Raw genomic sequence first — 23,526 nt, forward strand, 5'->3', positions numbered from 1 at the left:
GTCTGATCCGACAGCCGAGGCCTGAACATTTTTTTGGGGAAAATTGCCAAATGTCAAATGAATTCTATAAAATTGTATTTAGAAATAATTTTTATAGGAAAAAGTTTATGTTATTCAAAGGAAAAGTTCAAATTTAAACACTCTAAAAATACATGCGATATAATATTTAAATGCCCTCAAATTAAAAAATTTCAGCTACTTTTTAAAATAAATTTATTTTTTATTGGTGTTCAATTTGCCAACATACAGAATAACACACAGTGCTCATCCCGTCAAGTGCCCACCTCAGTCAGCTACATTTTGAATTCTTATTTCATATATTACCTTCAGATGGACCCTACTTAAAAATGCTAAGATCATAAAAAAATATTTTCTCAATGTGCAGTTATGTTGAAAACAAGCAGAAAGATAAAGGTTCTTTTGCCAGTACAACTGTTTTTATTTAAGTAAATTAGATTTCAGTTTTAGATGAGGTCTGGCTCATGTACCTTTAATTTTCTGGATAGACTCAAAGAACCTTCTAATGCAAGGCTGTCATTCAGACTACAGTGCAGCTTCATAGCCCATCAGATTTGAGAGGATAGCATAGGTAAATAGGTAACAGCTAAATATAATTTTAGGTATGGATTTTAACAGAATATGTTTGTCTTTTAACTGAAATGTTTATGTTCCCCCAGAATTTGTTGGTCAAAACCTAATCCCCAAAGTGATGATATTTGGAAGTGGGACCTTTGGGAGGTGATCAGATTATGAGAATGGAGTCTCTTGAATGAGATTAGTGCTCTTTTGAAAGAGGCCCCAGAGAAATCCCTTGCCCGTTCCATCATGTGAAGCTATAGCAAAACAGCAATCTGTGATTCAGGAAGTGGGTTGCCACCAACACACTGAACCTGCAGGTGCCTTGACCCAGAATTATAAGAAATTTCTCGTTTATAAGCTATTAACTCGGTGGTAGTATCACAGCTGCCCAGACAGGTTAAGACACTGCCTAAAAGTAAAACTTCTTTTCCATGTTTAAAAAATAGCTGTTTCTCCTAATACCCCATGAGCTGTACCTTTTAACCACATGACCAGATGAAATCACAGGACTATGTAAATATTTTTTGGCCTTAGGTTTGTTCTGAGCAGATCTAAGGGACATATACGTGATGTTGCTTTTCTGTTTCTTACAAATACTCTTTGGTCTTACCTCTGTCTGTCTTCTTAGCATATTTCAGGGCTACATAGAAAAATTCCAGACATGAAAGTTAGAGATCATAATATGTTTAAATATGCCTTAATATGCTGTTTTTTAAAGGCACTACAAGGAAATTTAGAGCTACTTACAGTCAAAACTATTCATTTTTTACCTTATGGTTTTTCTCGTAATATTTCTAGAATTAAAAGATTCTCCTCACTCCAGAACTTTGGTAAGGGCTCACATTTGTTATCTTCTATCAGTGGCCTTGAAATAAATGTCAGGATAGGGAGGTATTTTTGTTAATTTTTAAATTATAATATTGTAAAAAATGGAAACATTATTGAAATATAAATAAGAAAAACTGAAAACCCATATTCTTCTTCACTCTTGCTTTCCCCTTCTTCCATTCCCTAGGTATGAGTGCTGTTAACATTTTCATGGGCCCTGGACAACTCTCAAACATTTGGTAAGGCTCAAAAAATATTATAAGTGATTTTTATTGTTGGAATTCCATTAAAGCTATACACTAAGAAAAGCAGTATCTTCTACTGTCTTGATATTCAAACATATATTCCATTTGTTGATTTAAACTTTCTTTTATATATCTCATTAGAACTTTATAATTTTATAGAGGTTCCAACATTTTGTGTTGTTTATTTCCAGATAGTAGATATTATGAAGGGGTTTCTTTTTTCAGTATATTGTCTCTATGATCACTGATCATATAAAAAATACTCTCTGCTTTTGTCTAATAGTCTTGTATTAATTTCAGTAGCTTTGCAATGGGTTTCTTTGGGTTTTGTACTACATAATCACGTTCCATGTAAATTATGGTAATCCTATATCTTCTATATTTGTGCCTTTGTTTGTAGTTCATATTGCTTTTTGAGGACTTTTAGGGCAACATTAAATAGCAATAGTAATAATAGTAATTCTCATTGGTCTTAATGACTGTCTCTATTTGGAAATTTAGTATGAAATGGAAAGCATTTGAGAGACAGACTAGGATAGTGTTTCCAGTGAAGTCTCTGCAGCTTCATTACTGAGGTCAAATCCTGTGCTACTCTCTACCTCACTCATCTCACTATAGCCTCCTGCACCTTGATGATGATGGTTCTCTTGTGTGGATGACTTTGTCTCTGTTGCTTTCTCTACCTACAACGTTCATCCTTTAGATGTCCTCAAGACTCTCTCCCTTGTCTTTAGGCCTCTCTGCTTAAAATAACATCTTATGCAAGAGCTTTTCCCCATCATGCCATATAAATGGTCCCTGTGCTCCTAGTTGCTCACTATCCATTCTCTTTGTATCATTTTTCTTCATGGCACTTATTTTCATTTGACACATTTCTTTTGCTTCCTCATTGTCTTGTTCACTAATAGACCTGTAGTGCCTAGAAAACTCTCCAATATCCTGGTTAAGGGTCAATCAATGTTTATAAAGTGAATGGATGTTGTCATTATATGAAGACAGTGTTTCATGCATTTGCAGTTAACAATATTAAAATATGAAGAGGCATGGAATGTTTTTATAGAACTTCTGAGAACAGGGGAACTTCCTCAATAAAGTCAAATTTCTATTTAACTCTGTTCAGGGATTAGATTGATACATGGGTGGAATGACTTCAGAAATACAAAAATAAAAGTTTATCTAGTCTGCTAATAGCTTAGATAACTTAAATTTTTTTAAAAGATTTTATTTGAGAAAAAGAGAAAAAAAAAGAGAGCACACACAAGCAGGGGGAGGGACAGAGGGAGAAGCAGACTCCCCACTGAGCAGGGAGCCCTTCTCAGGGTTCCATCCCAGGACTCGAGATCATGACCTGAGCCAAAGGCAGATGTCCAACCGACTGAGCCTCCCAGGTGCCCCAAGGCCTTAGATAATTTTAATAGGGGGAAAGACCATCCATTTCATTCATAAGGAAAATTATTAACATGTTAACACTTCATTGGAAAGGTGACCTATATTGAGGTGTGATTAATTGCATAATTGTTTATTTGAGCACGTTTGTGGTAGAAGAGAGGGAAATGACACATAAAGAGAAGCTAGAGACACTAATAGGACACTGCCCATTCCTCTGAAATAGGATACTGTCACTGGTACAAGCAAGAAGTCACGTAAGCCTGGTTTTAAATTCTTGCTCTGCATTTGGTACTTTTATGATCTTTGGCACATTGCTCTGAATCTCTGTTTCCTAATCTAAATAATAAGCTTTTCCTAAGTATTAAGGATAAAACTATGAGGGTAATATTTAGGATAATATCTATCAGATTTAGAAAATGAGCAATAAATAATAGTTATTTTTAAGTTTTTCTCTAGGTCTATATTCTATTTCATGAAGGTATTAGACTCTCAAGTAAAGAATGAGTGCTGCCTGTCAATAATTGGAGAAAAAAGTTCAAATTTTTATTATCAAGCAGATGCTTAATGTTTTACTTCCCTGGATGAGCACTGTGACTTTCTGTGTATACTAAGTGTTTTATTGGACGAATGCTGTGACCTCATTCAGATATATACATTTAGCACCTCTTTTAAGTCTTTTTGAATTCATTATTTATAGGATAGGGTCTAATTAGAGGACTAAGAAGTCTCCTTTTCCCTAGCTGGATTCTCCAGCTCTGCTTACTATAAGCCAGTGCTTGGAGGGGATCTTAGGGTGTTAGGTTGTCTTCACGTTAAAAAAAAAAAAAAAAAAGCCTGCAATTTATATGTGTTATGGAGCCTAAGAATGCAGGTGCTCAGATGCTGGCTCATGATAATGTCCATACTTTCTTCTCCAATGGAGTTCTTATAAACAGTTATCATCTTCTGTATAAGTTCTGACTTTGTAGTCTTATTTCCTACATCATAATGGTATAAGACTGATTATTGAAATAACTAATATATTGGTATAATTATATTGGGAAGCTGGAAGAGGAAGGATCAAGGGTGTGTGTGCTGAATCTCTCCATAACAGAAAGTCAATAAATAACTTTATTTATTTAAATCTACAAATTTAAAAATAAGTATATCATTTGAAAGTATGGAAGTATTTATCCCTGGGAAACTGTATTACTTTTCAACATCTTTGTATCGTCTGATTTTTAAAATTATATGTTATCACATTGTTAAAATAGGAAAAAATGGAATGGAAAAGAATAAACAGTACAAACATAGTAAAGATGGGCTGTTATCAGATAGAACATTTTCAATGGATCAGTGGTGCTACTATGAAATGACTACGCCCAGGTGCTTTGGGAGGACAGCTCAATCATCTTGCCTGTGGGGAAAGATCTAACACTCCAGTATCTTTCTTAAAAACATAAGGTCCTAGGGGATTAGCCTATATGAGATAGATTGTGATCACAGAGTAGTTAGGTAAGGAAAATCTTCTATACTGGAGGGCAGTGTTCTTTTTGTTTTATCAGAAATATGGAGTGCTCTCTTTTTCTTTTCTTTTCTTTCTTTCCTTTTTTTCTTTTCTTTTCTTTTTTCTTTTCTTTTCTTTCTTTCTTTCTAATGACTTTATATATTTTTAAAAAATATTTTATTTATTTATGTGAGAGAGAGAGAGAGAGAGGCAGAGACACAGGCAGAGGGAGAAGCAGGCTCCATACAGGGAGCCCGATGTGGGACTCGATCCCGGGTCTCCAGGATCAGGCCCTGGGCTGAAGGCAGCGTTAAACCGCTGAGCCACCCAGGCTGCCCTAATGACTTTATTTTTCAGTAAACTCTGCACCCAACATGGGGCTCAAACTTACAACTGTGAGATCACATGCTCCTCTGACTGAACCAGTCAGGCACCTGGGAGTCTCCTCTTTTTCTAAGATTACTTTTATTCTAGGCGTGGAGTTTCCAGATCCATTCTCTTTTTCTGCATTCTCAATCTAGAATCTGGTAGCTACAAATGGAAATCCCTAGGAGCAGGGTAAGGAACCTCAGAAACCATTTCCCATTTGACCAGACTAGATCATTTGATTTTTAGCTTACCATTTCAGAGGCTACGTACTCGAGATACTGGACTGATCTAGAATGAAACCTTGAAAATGGTTACATGATACTTCTCGTTGCCATGTAGAAAGAAGCCCCACCACCCCCATAAGGCCTTGCTAACTCAAAGAGTAGTGCACAGACCAGCAGCCTTGCCATCCCTGGGGAGATGTTGGAAATCTAGAATCTTACAACCAGTCCCTAGTAGTCAGAATCTGCTGGATCAGAATCTACATTTGAGTAAGATCCCCAGGTTATTTACACTAAAAGTTTGAGAAGCACTGGTCTGAGAAACAAGGATGCAGAGACAGATGGGCTGATGAGAATTCTGTGAGTCAGTGTTAAAAGGACAAGATGAAAAAAAAAAAGATGAAAAAAAAATAAAAGGACAAGATGGAAAGAGTTGATCTTTAGGTGCAGGTGGGCTGGAGCCAATGGGTGTCAGAAGCTAAGAGTACAAGGCAGGACTGCATTATAGGATGAGACAGGCCAGCATAATGTGATGACATCAATGCCCGATGCCAGTTACGAGGAAAGAGAAAGAGTTCTCAGATTAAGAAATGAAATATTCTAATGTAGAGACTTGTTTTAAACTCCAGCAACCTGCCCCCAACTCAACTCAAACCTGGACAGGTAAATGGGAAAGGCATATGCAAGGTGCCTACAAATAGGGACCTTTTCCAAGGTCAAAGATGTTACAGCTGGGGCACCTGGGTGGTTCAGTGGTTGAGCATCTGCCTTTGGCTCATGATCCCGGGGTCCTGGGATTGAGTTCTGCATCAGGCTCAGCCTCTGCCTATGTCTCTGCCTTTCTCTCTCTGTCTCTCATGAATAAATAAATAAAATCTTTAAAACAAAAAGATGTTACAGCTGATGAGGAGTCATTTCCCTCTTCTTTCTGAAATGTTCAGAGATACATTTTCTGTGTCTGAGTAAGAGAGAAAAAGAACACCCAATTAAACCTAAAATATCAGAAAAAAATTCTTAAGACCCTCCCTAATGATTCATTTACCGATAGAAGTACTGACCTGGTCATACACTTCTAATTTCTACAGACAAGTTCATTAATAGAATTGGAATGGTAAAGCTAATGTTAGTAGCTCCTTTTCTTAATGAAACTATAAATCATATTAGCATTTTATTTTCTTAAGATCCTGAACTTTTAATATCTCTTGGGATGTCAGTGCAGGTCTTGAAATGACAGCTTCATACTCCCATAACACAAACAGGAGAGGCACTAAATGCTTTGGGGACCAATTAACTCGGACATACTTAACCCATGTTTGACACCAAACAGTATCTCATTCACTCAAAACATTCATTCCCACGCTATGTATGTCGTCACCCCTTGACTATATAGTAAAGATTTCTTCATACATATTAAAGATTTCTTCATATATATTAAAGATTAAAATATATATATTCCTTTCTTTATTGAATAATTGATGTATTTGCTTAAGGAAATTCCCAGTTTTGCTTAGGCAAGTAAACCACTTTAAAAAAATCCCCAGAGGTTGATTTTTATAGTCATCTAAACTGTTATTAGAATTCCTTCAGAATTTTACCTGATATATTGTAACTTAAAATAGAAATGGGAGGAAAAGGATATTTATACGTATTTATGAAAACTTGCAAATTGTCGACTTTCCTCTTCTGTCTTTATCATTAGGGTCCCTGTTTCCATCCCAAGCATCTTAACCATTATTTATTCACTGTGTTTTTTTTTTATTTATTTATTCGAGAGAGAGAGAGGAGAGAGAGAGAGAGAATGAAAGAGAGAGATGCAGAGACATAGGCAGAGGGAGAAGCAGGCTCCATGCTGGGAGCCCGACACAGGACTCCATCCCAGGTCTCCAGGATCAGGCCCTGGGCCACAGGCAGGCGCTGAACTGCTGAGCCACCCAGGGATTCCCTTCTTCACTGTTTTTGATCAGGGGTTGGGCAAATCATCTGGATGCCTTAGTGAATGTTGTTTCTACAAAATGAAGCAGTTGAAAGCTAACTATCAGTTGAAATACCCTCAAAACAACATTTTATGTTTTCTTTAAAAGTAGAGCTGGATAAGAAGGTTATCTGAGCTCTTTGTTATCTCCAAATATAGTCTTTGAATTCCTAAAGGCTCTCACTGTTTATAGGCTTTTTTTTTTTTTTTTTTTTTTTTTTTTGCTGCTTTCAAGTCCTCCCTAAGAGTAAACATTTTTTTTCATATTCTGGGCCTCGGATTTCTCATTGATGGGCAACAGGACCTGAGGAGCAAGATGCGTTACTTAAATTCAAATGTGGAAGAGTTTTGTTCATTTGGACAATTTGGTCTAGTGCTTAAAAGTTGAGCCATAGCTGAAAGTAGAAATTGGTAAATGGAAGATGATTTAAGGCAGCTAGAAGGTGGAGAGAAAGAAGAAAGAGCAGAGGGTATAAATTCCTCTAACAGAGATTTTGACAAATGTCTGCACTCACTGTGGCAAGACTTTTGTTTGTTGTCATTCGTTTTAAAATAATTTAGAGTCATTTTTGAATCTGTTTTGTGTGATACTGTGTTGTTTTTGTTTTAAAGATTTTATTTATTTATTCATGAGAGACCCACAGAGAGAGGCAGAGACACAGGCAGAGAGAGAGGCAGAGACACAGGCAGAGGGAGAAGCAGGCTCCACGCAGGGAGCCCCAAGCGGGACTTGATCCCGGGACCCCAGGATCATGCCCTGAGCTGAAGGCAGACGCTCAACCACTGAGCCACCCAGGCGTCCCAATGTGATATTGTTTTTATAAGAAAAGAATAATTGAGCGAACTGAAGCAACGATCTAGGCGAGGGCATTAAGGGCACAGAGGATATTAAAATATAACACACAGAACTATAAAGATAGTAAAATGATCAGTGGTTTCCAGGGGCTGGAAGGGGAGGCTGGATGAATAGCAGAGAGCACAGAGGGTCTTTAGGGCAGTGGAACTACTCTGTATGATACTATGATGATGGATACATATCATTTTACATTTGTCCAAAGCCACAGAATTTACTAGACCGAGAGTGCAGTGTTTACTCTAATGTAAACAATGGACTCTGCGTGATAATGATGTGTCAATGTAGGTTCATCAATTGTAACAAAAGGGATGTTGATAATGGAAGAGGCTGTGAATATATGGGGAGAGGTATATGGGAAATCTCTGCGTCTTCCACTCAATTTTTGCTATCCATCTAAAACTGCTAAAAAAATAAAACCTATTAACTTTGCGTAGCATATATGAAGTACGTATTATATGTACGTATATATGATATATACATATAAACATTAGCCGGTGTAGTTGCTTATTGCTTGGTTGCTGTGGAAAACAATGTGATAGAATTTGCACATGAACAAAAATACACATGCAATAATCAGGAAGAAATAGAGAACTCAAGCATCTAGGTTGGCTTCCCTCTAAGAATCTATGAGATGAGTATCTGGTACAATATTTTGAGATGACCTTGTAACTGTGCACCTATGGGACTAGAGGGCTACTCGACAAGAAGAAATAGCAATTGTGCAAAAGTTACACAAGTGTATAAAAAGGGCAGTCTGAATTATTTATGCATCCTATGTTACAAGTAGTGAAGAAGGGAAGAAAAAAGTTATTTTAGAAGCTCAGTATAGTTTGAGCTCTTTGATCTAGAAAAAAACAACATTTCTTAAGGAATGAGAATAGCTCTTTTGCTTGAGAAAACCCCTTAAAGACAATGCACTGTCTGGAAAGGCATAGTCTGAGTAAGAGTGCTTTAGTCAAATAAATGTAAATAGTTCTACAAACTAAAATGGAAAAAATTTTCATTTCTAGCAGTTGGGGAAATAGGGGTTTGGGGTCTTGGTAGAGAGATGAGGCTTAAGCAAGATGGCAGCCAGCAAGATGCCAAAGGGAAGAATGATTAAAGAAGGAAAGGTCATTGAACTTCAGGACAGTGAATATGAATCACAGTCTGTTCTGAGGCATATTGTAAGTCCTATGTTAACCCCATCCTTCAGGGGAACCCCATCATGTAGGGCAGCCAAGCGCTTATAGGGAAGATGCTAGAAGAAAGGTGGAGAGGGGAATGAGTAAAGAAAAAAGGAGTCCTGAGAAGTAAACTAAGGAGCTGTGGACTGGGAGTTCAACAGCAGCAGAGATTCATGATAATTCTCAGGCTTCCACTTAGATCTAGAGAAAGGCACAGAGTGTACAGCGTGTGCAATGAGAGTGAAACATTTTGTGCGATGAGAGTGAAACATTTTATTTGGATACTAAAGCAAAGAGTGAGCACAGAAAACTAATGGTTTGAAGCATCCATATAGGCAGCGGATACTTAGGTACCACAAGTTTGTGGGGTGCAGTTGTGGTCAAAACACGGAAACTTTGGTAAACCATGGAAGCTAGGCTTTGAGCAGGGAAATAAATATACACTTTGACTTAAGTTCTGCTGAATTCCTACAGGGTGATATAGGTACTAACCTAGGGACAAGTGCCCTTTATTGTGGTGCTGACAAAGCCTTTCTATTAAGATCCTTTTACGTTTTGATTTGAATCTATAAATTCATTTTTTTCAACCAATACGATATCACTTAGGATGTCCAGATTTATCAAAATTATTTTCCAAAGATGAATCAGCTATCAGTGGTAGAAAAACTGAGACTTCTGATTCCCCGTTTAGAGTACTATTTCACGACACAAGGCTCTTTCTTGTAATTAAAGCTTTTCACTTTTAAACACCTAAATGTTTAACATATTTAACATGTGGATTACCATATGTATAATGTAGATGGTATTTATTGTAGTTATGTGTATTTATTGTATACAAATATATATGTACACTTAAAATATCTACATTAATTAAGCAGCTACTATAGAAAGTATCTATTATATGAAGATGTAAAGATGAAGAGGACATACCTTGAAAAGCAGTAGGGAAGAAACACAACTCTAAAGATTAAGAAGATAGAAAGGTAGAAAACGAATGAATGAATTAAAAATTTTTAAGATATATTTCTTTTTTTTATAAATTTATTTTTTATTGGTGTTCAATTTGCCAGCATATAGAATAACACCCACTGCTCATCCCGTCAAGTGCCTGCCTCAGTGCCCGTCACCCAGTCACCCCCACTTCCTACCCACCTCCCTTTCCACCACCCCTAGTTCGTTTCCCAGAATTAGGAGTCTCTCATGTTCTGTCTCCATTTCTGATATTTCCCACTCATTTTTTCTCCTTCCCCCTTTATTCCCTTTCACTATTTTTTATATTCCCCAAATGAATGAGACCATATAATGTTTGTAAAGACATATTTCTTTATGAGTGTCTTCTGCTATACAATGGAGCTATTATTTCAAATTTACCTGATTCATAGGATCTTATGGAAATATGCTTTGGCAGAAATCAGTTTATTCTTAAGCATTTATAAGTCTTTTAAAATAACAGTTTTAAAATAACAGTATTTTAAAATAGAGACTTCAAATTCCCTTTCTTCCATTCTGGGCATTCACTGCTTCTAGAGTTTAAGCCAAACCCAAAATAAGCCTTTTAGACTATGCCATTAGGGTTTAACTTGTAAAAGAAAAAGAAATGTAACAGCATAAGTTGCAAGTTAGTGTGATTTGAGTTTATGAATCCACAGGGTAAAGAATTTCAATTTTAAAGACTTGTAAATGGGAAGAGTCTTGATCTTTGGGGCCAGAAGTCAGTCTTACCAACTTTAGAAACAAGTAGAGATGACATTTTTGGGTTGAGACAACACACAAGACCTCAGCTAACTCAATTATTTTTGTTGTCAGTGCAGACTGTAATAAAAATTATGTGCTTTCATGATTATAATTTATTGAAAAAGCAGTTACAAAATTTTACCTGTTCTTGCTGTAGTCAAATAATATAAACATGAATGGTTTTGTGCTGAAATATAAACTTATCAATAGCTACAAGCTATAAAACAGATCTTACTTTGTTTTTTTCAAAATCAGCAAAATTGAAATTTTTTCATTATTATTTTAAAAATATTTTATTTATTTATTCATGAGAGACACAGAGAGAAGCAGAGACATAGGCAGAGGGAGAAACAGGCTCCATGCAGGGAGCCCGACTCAGGACTCGATTCATGAATTTGGATCATGCCCTGAGCCAAAGGCAGACGCCCAACCGCTGAGCCACCCAGGGATCCCCAATTTTTTCATTATTAAACTATATTGTAAAAGAATTATTTCAAATAAATTTGATATTTTTATTTATAGACTCAAGCCAAAACACCATAAAATTAGGGGATAAGTACACTAGTTATTTCAATGTAATGTGGCAAGCCATTTCTTTCCTGTAAAGGACTATCAAGATACAATCGCAAGCAATTTCAACATCCCTCGAAACCAGAATCATATAATTACCTCAAGAAAACACATCAAAATTCTTCTATATAGCATAATAAACTAGGAGATATATAACATTTGAAAAACAGTTTCAAAAATGGAATATATTAATTCTTGGTGAATTTGTTATAATAATAATTTTATGTTAATAATATATACTATATATAATTATTTTATACTATTTATTAATAACTGTCAATTATGATATTACTATCAGATTTATTCTCAGATTTAGAACACAAAAACATTTAATTCACTCAACATTTTTTTTAAAGATTTATTTATTTATTCATGAGAGGCACGGGGAGAGAGAGAGAGAGAGAGACATAGGCAGAGGGAGAAGCAGGCTCCATGCAGGGAGCCTGGTGCGGGACTGGATCCCAGATCCCGGGATCACGACCTCAACTGAAGGCAGGTGTCCAACCGCTGATCCACCGAGGCATCCCAACATTTTGTTTTTATTTAGAATACAAATCAGTGTAAAAAGACGTGATATAAAAGTATATACAGTAAGAAAAAAGAATGGCATTTAATCTATGACCTTCAGCATTTTTGATGCTGACATGCTATGGGCCGTATATATTGTTTCATTCATGATAATTTAATTAAAAACTGAGTTAGAACAGTATTCTTAAAATGTCTGTGCATGAAGTAGGATTACACAATTTGTGTGATTCAACCTGTTTAGTCTGTCCTGAGGACTTAAAGGAAATAACTCTTCTATGATAGTCTTCACATTTTTCTTCCAATTGGCTGAGGTCAAGTTGTAATAAAGGTTCATTCTCTCATATGTATTGTCCTGTGTTACTCATGATTCCAAGTGTTGGTAAACGGCACTGAGTGGTAAAGGGGGCCACAGGGTGGGAGAGGACAGAGATACAGTGACTGTTTCTGTACCTCCCAGATGGCTCTGCCCTGGGCTTACTCTAAATACAAGTGTAGCTTCCAGTGTGAAAGTCCATAAGGGCCCAGATTACGTCAGTTTTATTTTATTTTATTGTAAAGATTTTATTTTTTTATTCATGAGAGACACAGAGAGAGAGAGAGAGAGGCACAGACACAGGCAGAGGGAGAAGCAGGCTCCATGCACGGAGCCTGACATGGGACTCGATCCTGGGTCTCCAGGATCACGCCTTGGGCCGAAGGCAGGCACTAAACCGCTGAACCACCCAGGGATTCCCATTACGTCAGTTTTAAAGGAGCCTAAACTGATATTTGGAGTGAAAGATTAGGCTCAATTGCTTCCTAGATGGCTCTAATTATGCCTTAGTGGTAAAATCAAACTCTGAAGCTATAATTTAAAGCTTCAAGTATCAAATTGCATTGCAAAAATGCAGTTTTTTGAGTCTGGAAAACTTAAACTTAATTTGATTAATTAGATAATAGATTAAGGTTGTGTTTGTTGTCCATTCTAAGAACTGTAGTAAGTGTAGGAGGATACTGGATCTTATTAAGTCTATTTGAGTTTTTTCCTCCCTTTAAAAACCACACCCTTCCCTTATTTATGATGTAAGACTCCTTTGATGATGATAGAAATTCTGTATGTAGAGCGAGTATATATTTAACCAAAGAATTTCACTGATTTCCTTCACAATTACTTTTACACTTTAAAAATCCTGTCCCAAATTAACCCAAATCAATCACTTAATACATATTTTTAAATGTTCCTTTTTCATCAACAATTATTGGTTCTCAAATGCCCAATAGACACCACCACCAGTTTCTCCCTACCAGTGAATTGCTTATTAATTACATCCCCCATACCCACACACAGATGCAGTAATATTGTATATTTGCAGAGTGTTCCCGCAGATAATTCTGCAAAATAAAATTAGGTGACATAACACATTTATCCTTGATTGCAAGCCTTCACTGGGCATAATATCTCAGATCTTCTCCTCTCTCAAGAAAGAGGAATCTTTCCTTCCCAGCCATCTAAAGTTTCCTTTCTTCTGAAATACACAGGACTCTTCCAATTTGGAATATTGTGTTGGGACATATAAATGCCATTCCAGGTATGTAACATTAAGGACGTTTAGCACCTAGCTAGGTTAAGATTCTCAGCCTAAATCACAGAGAATAAGACCATCTATTTGCCTAGTGCAGAAATAGCACTTGGATCTCTTGGGGTTTCCCACTACCTTTTAGTATTATCTTGCCTCCTGATGCACTTAAAAGGAGAGAACACAGCTGGGTAGGTGGATATGTACCTTATTTGAGAGATGTTCCTACAAATAAGATTCAAACTGAATACTTCTACCTGAATGTATGTGTCAACATTTTGAAACAATCAGTACAAAAACCACAGGTTATTATTTTGGAACTGGATGGGCTCACCTTTGTACCAACTGAAAGGGCTTTAGTTTTGAAGTGTTGAGGACAAGTTGCCACAAGGGCTGACAGAGGCACAAGGGCAGGGTTACTGAGATGCTGCTATGACCCAAATAATGAAGAACTGATTAATTTGACTGGTGCCCTTTAAGAAACATATTTGCTATTTTTAAAAAGCAGAATTCTAAAACCTACGGGCCTAATTTCTATAAAACATTCGCAAACTTTTTTTAGGCATGTCAATCCAGGGAATAGCGGAGCCTGAGAATTTGGAAAGGCAAAGGAATGAAGAGGAGTGAAATTGAAGCTCCTAGGTTCTCACAGTGCCATCCAGTCCTCAGCTTCTTATCTACAAAGTAAAACAAAACAAAACAAAACTACAGTAATGCTGTTAAAATAACTATTGCTTCCTCGAAGGGATGCAAAACGTTCATGATGTATCCTCAAATCATTGCATGATCTCTAAGAAGAAGGGCCAGAGAGCATAGCTCAGAAAAAAAAACTTTGGGTTCCATTAATGAAAAATGCAGTCAGAACAGCCAAGTAGTGCTGTAATTTATCTCTGTTTAGAAATAAAAGAAATTGATACTCTCAGCTGGCTCTGATTTACCTGCATTTACAGGAAAGTAAGTTCTATCTTTAAATTGGAAAATTGTGGTTAGGCAGGAGGCCGGCTTCATGGCCGCTGGCAATGCTTTCCAGTGAATCAGCAGAGCTATATTTAAATTTTAGGATTCTGTATCCCAGACATGAAACCAACAAATTCTGGTTAATGGAAAGTAAACAGGAAAAAGCTGTGCGATTCTGAAGACTATAATAAAGTCTATACTTTAAGACTATCATAAGACTATAATAAAAGTAACTGGTACATTCGTAGAGCGCTCGACAGTTCATGAAGATTTTTTCACACCCTTGATTTCATCTGGTTCTCACAACAATCCTGTGAAGAGTTATCAACCTCATTGTACAGCCAAAGAAATGAAGGCTTTATGTGTCTTTAAGTAATTTTTTAAATTTTATTTTATTTTTGTCTTTAAGTAATTTGCCAATGTCATGCATTAGTAGCAAAAAGCCATACTAGTGCCCAATAGTTTTTTTCCCCCCCAATATCCTACCCTCCTCCTACCCAGCCATGCCTCTGGCTGCTATGTAACTGTTAAATGGATAGGAGACAGAAAGAAGGACTAAATTATTTTCAATTAAGAATGAGAGGGCATTCTATATCCTGTCACTTTTTAAAAAAAGATTATTTGTTTATTCAAGAGAGCAGAGCAGAGGGAGAGGGACAAGCAGACTCTATGCTGAGCAAGTAGCCCCACGCAGGGCTTGATCTCAGGACCCCGAGGTCATGACCCGAGCTGAAACCAAGAGTCAGGCCTTTAACCAACTGAGGCACCCAAGTGTCTCAATCTGGAGTCACTCTTTAGAAGACTCTTTTATTTATATATCTGGACACCCCACACATGAACCAGCGTGACACAGGATAGTTTATAACACTAGTCAAAACATGTTTACAGTGTTCTAGAGAAAGTCTACATAGTTATCTTGGATAACCCATTTCTACTCTTCTAATAAAATCGAATATTCCTGGTACAAATCTGACTTTCCCTGTACAAATCTGACTTTCAAATGGCCTTGCGGTGGGAGAACAGCGGTTTTGTTGGCCATTTGACCGTATTTTCTCTAACCTTTAGCATCATAATAATTGTGCTTTCTACAATTGGTAAAACATGAGGGAACCGCCAGTTCTAAAGTTACCATTTAGAAATTGAGGTGATTTACAGCATTGAACAGAACTTTCCTCTTGCTGCTGTGAACCAGGCATCCCTGCTCCGTACGCCCCAAGTACTCATGCCTGTGCAAGGCACCTTCCCATCTCCAGGACACTGTGTGAGGCTGCATTTTCAGATGCAGAAACTGACTCTTACTGGATGAAAACAATTTCTCTGAAATGTCTTCTAATTCCTTTCAAACACTAAGACTGCCGATGAGCTCACTTTGTTCAGAAAAAAAGGCCCCTACACCGTATGACTTCTAAACCAATCAGGCCTTAGTTATGTCCATAATAAAAGAAACGAAAGGAAACCAACAACAGAATGTAAAGCCAGGGTGGTGATGATTTTTCCTTTAGAAATATAACTTCTATTATATTTCTGGGAATTCGGCCTGCAAACTTTAGTGTGGCAGGTTTGTTTGTTTTATTAACATCACATATAAAACATTTCATAACTTTTGGTCCAGGCAATGTGAAAATGCAACTAGAAATACAGTCTTTGTCCTCACCAAATCGCTTTACACTTATCACCTATAAGTTCATTTCTTCTCATGATTTCTAGCTGGATTCAGCCAGTGGACCCCAAAGTCCTTTCTTTACAAGAGGTGGGCTGTGTGAATGTGGGTTCAGGTTGAAACAGGAATGAATTTGACGGACTTGGAAGTTTTAGGGGAGTCCTTCCATGTGCCCATACTGTTTGTCGGGCTTCGGTTGTTAGTATAGGAAGTCTGTCTTCTGCTCACACTGTCAGAATCTACTTTGTTGAATGTTTGCTTCATGTTTTGGCAGCATGGGAAGCTCTGCACACAGTCTTGCAGGAGATGGCCACTGAAAAACATGTAGATCCAGGGATTGCAGCAACTGTTCAGGGAAGCCAGTAATGCCGTGATGGTGATGGCTGGGTTTTCTGATTCTGTACGAAAAACATAAGCGGAGATTATTTAAACAGTCACAAGCAAGGAAATGTGCACCGGATAAACTCATTTTTCTATGGATTCTTAAAAGGGGCAAAAAAAAAAAGGGTTGATATAGAAAATGAAGTATATTGTTTACCAATGTACGGAAATTGCTGGCTGTCAAATATTTTCATAAGCAAGATGCATTGACATCAATTCAAATATCTTAAGCCACTTAAAAATATTTCAGCGGAATGAATGGGACTTTCAAAAAGTTAAGAATATCAGATAATTTATTTTTAGGATTTTTGTATTCTATATACTAGCACTAGTATGTGGTAACGGACACAGTGCTTACAGAATGGCTGAAATTCAATGAAATTCCAAAAGTCTATAGCCACATATACAAAACTGTCTATTCATCCTAACAACTAAAATAAAAGTATGACAATATGGACCATGTTTAGTGGTTTTAGATTTTTTACTATTAAACATATTCTGTAATAAAACTATACATGAGAGGGTCATAGTAATAGGTCCCCGAAGGATGCATTATTTGTTAGTGGAGCTGGGTTTTGTCTTTTTTGGTTACTTTTCTGTGGCTCCTTTTGATGTTAAAAGAAAACCAATTTTGTGGTTTGGACAATTAAATTATATTAAGAACAGCTGAATTAGGAAATTCCAACAAGTTTTTGATATATTTTATGCTGGTTTGCACTGGTAAACTGTGTCAATATTATAAGCTTTTACAGAACTATAACACTGATAATATACTTTTTCTAAAGAATAATCAGCAAGTGCTAACTTTTACATGATTATTAAATATAAACTTGAATCTTCTCACTCTTGCTATGCTACAATAAGTTGCAGGTTATTTCATCATACTCTGTGCTAACATGCTACTATTAATGGTGATCATGGTCCATGGCTAAGGCTGTATTCAAAAAGAATGAAACTCATCAGCATACTTAGGCACAAGTAGAGAAGTTTTTAGAAATTATATCTAAATCCTTATAAAGGAATAATTAGACTGAGTTTTTTTTATTTGATTGGTAATGTTAGGAGGCTAAGATCAAGCAAGACAGGAAATGGTAAACCAAAAGTATATCATTTATGTTGTATTCTTTATTATCAGTAATATTATAGCCATTCGAGTATTTTTATTTGTTTGAAATAAATTCACTTTCAAATGTTTTATTTGCAGATGTAACTTCCAAAGTATATCACCTATACCCCCTACTCCAATCCCAAACAACAAAAGGAGACAGTTCTTTCCAGATACCTATTTCCCAGCTACAGCCACTGGGTAACATTCCTGTAATGTATCTTATTTGAAAAGTTTTTTTTTTTTTTCTTACTAAAAGGAAATGCCTTTTTTCAAGACTCAACATTAAATGTTTTATTTTTTTGGGGGGGGGGTAGGTTTCTTGTGAAGTTCGTTTTTTCAGTTTGTGGAGGAGTGAAAATCAAACAAACTAGTCGGTATAGAGGACATTCTCCACAGGCTACTGCAAGAGCTGGGTGCGGAGGCTGTAGCTGTATGGTTAAGTTAGTGCTGAAAGACAAATTAATTAGTTTATCCAACTTAGAGTTTATCAATAATCCTGCTTTAAAATACCAGAAAAAAAATCTGGCAATAGTCCTGCTTTAAAATACCAGAAAAAAAAATCTTGCAGTAATTTTTAGAAAAAAAAAAAAAGAAAAAGGAAAAGATTATAAGAAATGGAACCTTGTAAACCTAGTAAATACTAAATTAGAATTATTGACTTAAGAATCTTCAGGAAAATAGGTCCGTTTATCCTTGTCCTTTGGGGGGGGGCGCATTTCTACAAAATTTTTGTATTGATTGTGATACTTTTAACAAACTAGCAGAAAGTAGTTGCTACAGTGTATCCGGTAGACTTGACCGCAGGGTGTGAGCGCGCCGCGGTTAGAGATGCAGCAAGAAGTCACCGGGCGGGCACCTTTGCGGTCGCCAGGCTGACCCTAGGGCGCAGCTTCTGGATTCGTCTTGGGATCCTTGCAAGCTGCAAAAGCAGATTCCTGGGCCTGGTTCTGGATCTGCTGAATCCAAACGTCCGCGGGTGGAGACGCCCAGAAACTGCGTTTTGGGTTCATGTCGCCCAAGGCGTCCCCCGGGGCCCCCGCAGAAGTTTAGCAGCGCGGGCCCCGGGGGACCTGCGCTCTCCTCCCGCCCCCCCAGCCCCCCTGCACCTACCGATCCAAACAAACCCGTCGTCCCAGACGGACCACATCTGGAGGATGAAGAAGGGCGCCCAGCAAACGATGTACACGGTCACGATCACGAAAGTCATCTTCACGGTGCGCATCTTGGCGCGGGAAATGGTCTTCACGCTGCTGGCCCCTGGCGCCCGCAGGACGCCCCTCGGGACCGCGCCCGCCGCCGCCCCCGCGCGCAGGGCCGTCCTGCCGCGGACGCTGCGCCAGATGTGCGAGCAGATGCAGCCGTAGCAGGTGGCCAGGAGCACCACGGGCGCCACGAAGATGCCAGCCGTCATCCAGGTCACGTAGGCGCGGGGCCCCCACGGCTGGATGAAGGTGGCCCAGCAGTCGTTGGCCTTGGTGACGTTGTTCACCTCCACCATGGAGAAGACCAAGTACTGCGGCGTGCTGAGCACCAAGCTCAGCACCCAGGCGGCGGCGATCATGAGGCGCGAGCGGCGCGTGGGCTGCTGCAGCGTCTTCAGCGGGTGGCACACGGCGATGTAGCGGTCGGCGGTCATGACCACCAGCATGTAGGGCGACACGAACATGCCGAACACCTGCAGGTGCTTCACCACGCGGCACAGGCCGTCGGGCCCGCGGAAGCGGTAGGTGATGTCCCAGCACATCTGCGGCAGCACCTGGAAGAAGGCGACGGCCAGGTCGGCCAGGCTCAGGTGGCGGATGAACAGGTGCATGCGGGACGTCTTGCGGGGCGTGCGGTGCAGCGCCACCAGCACGCTGCTGTTGCCCAGCACGGCCACCACGAAGGTCACGGCCAGCACGGCGATCTCCAGCTTGGCCAGCTCCTCGTTGCGCGCGTCCCTCGGGGGCCCGCCGCCGTCCGCCAGCGCCCCCGCGTCCCCGCTCGCGTTGGCTCCGCGGCCGGACGCAGGCCACCAGCGGCTGGAGTTGCCGGCGGACGGGGCGCCGGGGCCCCCGGGGATGCGCATGCCGCGGCTGCAGCGCCCGCTCGGCCGGGCGGAGGCCGCTGCGCTCTGCCGGGTCCGCTGTCCCAGCGCCCGCGGGGCTGCGCTCGGTCGCCTGGAGGCCCCGTTCCGCGCCCGGCTTCCCCTCGACTCGGAGGACGCGGGGGAGGCGCGCTGCGAACCCTCGGTGCTCGCGGCCTCGGTTTCCCCGGAAAGCGCTCCCCCTCCAGCGCCCCAGCGGCCGGAGGCTGCTCGGTGCCCGCCGTCTCCCGTTCGCCTCCCCGCTCCTGGGGGCTTTCTTCCTCCCTCTTTTTGTCCCCCCCTCCTCCCCCGGCCTCTCGACGTCGGTGATTTGTCCTCAGTGCATCACCGCCGCGGGGGTGGGGCTGGGGGGCGGGGGGCGGGGTGCCGGCGCCTTCCCGCGCTCCTCTCGCCGGGACTCGGAGAGCTGGACGTGCCTTGGCGCTGTTTGCCCCGGGGCCGCGGCCACAGCCACCTTAAGCCCGGTGGTCATCCCAGCAGACGCAGCAGCGGGGTTGGTCCCCTGCAACCCCGAGGCCGCCCCCGGGGCGCGCGCCCTTGCGCGGGAACCTGGAGCGCGACCCCCGCCTCCTCCCGCTGCGGTTTGCACCCCTGCAGCTAGCCAGCGCCCCCTCCCCCTCGGGTCCCCATCTCCCCACCCCTGCCCCCCCCCGGAGGGTAACAACTGGGTGACTTAAAGGTCACCCTGCTCTTTGTTACCTCCAGCCCACGTCTGAGGCCCTGAAGGCCGCGCGCAGGTCTCCGAAGCGGCCCCCCGGGGTGGGAGGGCGGCTGCGGTGCGCGTCTCCACTGCAGGTTAAAGCTCTCCTGGCTCCCTGGGGGTGCGCGGGGTGCCTAGAGAGCTTCCCTGAACTGCATTCCTGGGACCTCCTCCGGACAAAGCCCGATCCCACAGGGGATGGGCGCAAAGGGGGCCACCGCGGGCTGTGGGGACTTGGTCGGGTCACTGCTGGGTCGTGGGGACCTCCCCTTGGATGGACCGGGAGCGGCGGCCTGATGCGGCCCGGCCGGCACGGTGCAGGGCACGGGAGCCAGGGAGCGAGAAGGATGTAGCCCCCGCGCTTTGCAGGAAGCGACACGGGTACCTGTTAACTAGCAGGTAGACGGCGACCGCCCGCGGCAGGTGCAGGGCCCGCGTCCCGCGCCCCGCGGGAATCCCTCCGCCCGAGCTCCGCGTCCTGAACTTGGGTGAAGGTTTTTTTCGAACGACAGCGACGGGGAGCTGTTTTCAATTCATTTAACCAAGGGGTGGGGGGGGGGGGGAACAAAACGCTTTATATACGCCCATGACTTTTTTGATTAGAAAATTAATGTTGAGTGAAAGAAGTCAATCGGAGAAGGACAAACATTATATGTTCTCATTCATTTGGGGAATATGAAAAATAGTGAAAGGGAATAGAAGGGAAGGGAGAAGAAATGTGTGGGAAATATCATATCAGAAAGGGAGACAGAACATAAAGACTCCTAACTCTGAGAAACGAACTAGGGGTGGTGGAAGGGGAGGCGGGTGGGGGGTGGGGGTGACTGGGTGACGGGCACTGAGGGGGGCACTTGACGGGATGAGCACTGGGTGTTATTCTATATGTTGGCAAATTGAACACCAATAAAAAATAAATTTATAAAAATAAAAAAAGAAAATTAATGTTTTTGCAACTGTGGTATAAGTGTGATTGTCTCAGAAAAAAAAAAATTAGTGAAATGTAGACAAAGAAACCAGAAGGTCTTCCGAGGTGCAGTTCTCCGTGATGATTCCAACTTTGCCCTCCAGTTTATGATGCGTGTCCATTGCCAAGGTTGTCACATTAGGAGTGCTGGACTCGGTCCCTGGAGTCTTGCTTCACTGTGGCTGTGTGAGCCTCAGTTTACACAGCTTAGACGTGGCAGTAGAAGTACCTGCCTTACCTGCTGATAAGGTTGTTGTGGGGAAATGCTCTCAAATCTGCAGGCAAATCTGTCCCCTTTTCTCTAAGATAACCTAGGAGGCAAAAGATTTTTTTTTAACAAGTTCAGAAATGGCAATGAGTCAGAGGTTTTCAGGCCAACTTTCTGGAAAATCCTCCAAGCAATGGGTAACAGTCACCGACTCGGAGAGATGAGCTTCCTTTTAAGTCACAAATTATATTCCTAGTACTCCTCATGAGAAATAAGGTTGTCTGACCCCGGTGTCCCTGGGTATTGCCAAGGTGGCCAGAACCCAGCAATTTCATGGCTCTTGGCTCTATACCTTTGAGCTTTTAGGTTTTCTGAGGGGAGAAAATCTGCAGTTCAGGGTAATTAAAGTCTTTGGGCTTATTTCAGAAAGATAGTGTGATGGTCTTTGAGGAAATCATTCATCTGTGTCAGTCCTTTTGAACCAATAAGGAAACTGTATCCAATTTATAAAAATATAATGTACGAATATATCCAATTTATAAAAATAACTTGTTGGGTTGCACCTGAGGGGCATAGTTACATGATATTCAGTGAACAACAATACTGATTATGCATATGTATAGAATATATATACCAGGACACGTATGGAAAAAATTTTCAATGTGGATTCCAGAACCCAGTACCTTTCTTAACCCGTGTAGTTTAAAAACTGTGTCTGTCTTAATTTTACTGGTTCCATATTCAAAGGAAACCAGGACCACTGAAATAAAGACTCACTATTCATGTACCTCACTGGACCTGCTGTGAAATCTTTTCAGTGAAGGTTAAAGGAATTTTGGTCCTAAAATGTGAAAAGAACATAATCGATATTTTCTGTGGCATCTGGTGCTTTTTCTTAGAGCAATTTGCATTTACTCTGAACTTCTTATATTATTAAGGCTTACTACTTTTTCTGTCTTACACTAAGTAGATTTTGGTTAACATACTTGGGGAGTGAAATGATGACAAAGTGAAAGGTGTGCATACATACCCTGGAGTAATCTTTCTCTTTTATTTGTCAGCCTTCCTTTCACCCAGCGTGCAATTCTAGGTGCTCAAAGTACCCAGATGCTAGGTACTTTAATCAATGGAAGGAGCTACCTCCTTTACTTACTAGCTGTGTGACTTAGTTTTAATTTTTGAGTTTTAAAATCTTCATCCATAAAATCTTGGTGATAAAATATAATGCAGATACAATATAATGCAAGGATTATATAACTGGTTATTTACATTTCTGGCATGTCATAGGTATTCAAAACATTAATTCTTCCTTTTTTCAAATATGTAAATATCCTCCATATTACCTGTTATTTTGCCAGTAAGTTTTTTCCTTCCAATTAAGGCAGTGTATCTCCAACTTCTTTATGTGCAATAGAAGATATTGATAGGTTTTCTGTGAGAAAAGAGTTCCATGGTCAAATACATTGGGGAAATGCTGTGTATACGTTAAAAGAAACTCTGAGTAATCTGTTAAACTTCATCAATGTTTCCTCAACTTATTTAACCATGGAAAACCCACATCCTTTTGTTTCCTCAAGGAACAGTGATTAACACGTATCAGTGGCTACAGTTTGAATAACACTGAATAAAGGTACTTGGAGTTCCAGAATGCTTGGAGACCACCACTGGACTTAGTCAAGTCAAGAAGTTGGGGGTTTGAGTCAAGTTTAAGCTACTCTACTAGAGGCAGGGATACCCAATATAATGGGCCACATTTAATATATCATACTACGTTATGTACTGCTTTATAGCTGTTATTCATATGTCCTCTCTTCTCTCCTTAAACTGTCGAAGTTTTTTTTCCTTTTTCTTAGTGAGAAAACAGAAGAGATTGTCTTCAGGAGCACCCATTTTACTTCTGTAGTCCACAGTGACTCCTTCCTCTTCAATTATAAATTAATGGCATTATAGTTACAGGGCTATG

The 23,526-nt window shown here is 40.3% G+C and overlaps 1 protein-coding gene and 1 long non-coding RNA gene across 2 annotated transcripts in view; one reads left to right on the forward strand and one right to left on the reverse strand.

Annotated features, from left to right (window-relative positions):
• The window catches only part of LOC140642462 (uncharacterized), a 159,466-nt gene that overhangs the window by 29,840 nt on the left and 106,100 nt on the right, over nucleotides 1-23,526 (forward strand). Inside the window, exon 2 of the long non-coding RNA XR_012038885.1 lies at nucleotides 1,595-1,646. This is a non-coding gene — a long non-coding RNA (uncharacterized lncRNA). The remainder of the gene's footprint in view (nucleotides 1-1,594; nucleotides 1,647-23,526) is intronic.
• Nucleotides 14,830-19,688, reverse strand: AVPR1A (arginine vasopressin receptor 1A). Its single transcript, XM_072843068.1, has 2 exons — nucleotides 18,716-19,688; nucleotides 14,830-16,514 (listed from the first exon to the last, which is right to left on the reverse strand). The coding sequence occupies exons 1-2, from the start codon at nucleotides 19,671-19,673 to the stop codon at nucleotides 16,228-16,230; spliced, it is 1,245 nt and encodes a 414-aa protein (XP_072699169.1). The 5' UTR covers nucleotides 19,674-19,688; the 3' UTR covers nucleotides 14,830-16,227.

Source organism: Canis lupus, chromosome 11 (genome assembly GCF_048164855.1).
Source record: "Canis lupus baileyi chromosome 11, mCanLup2.hap1, whole genome shotgun sequence".
NCBI classification, from domain to species: domain Eukaryota; kingdom Metazoa; phylum Chordata; class Mammalia; order Carnivora; family Canidae; genus Canis; species Canis lupus.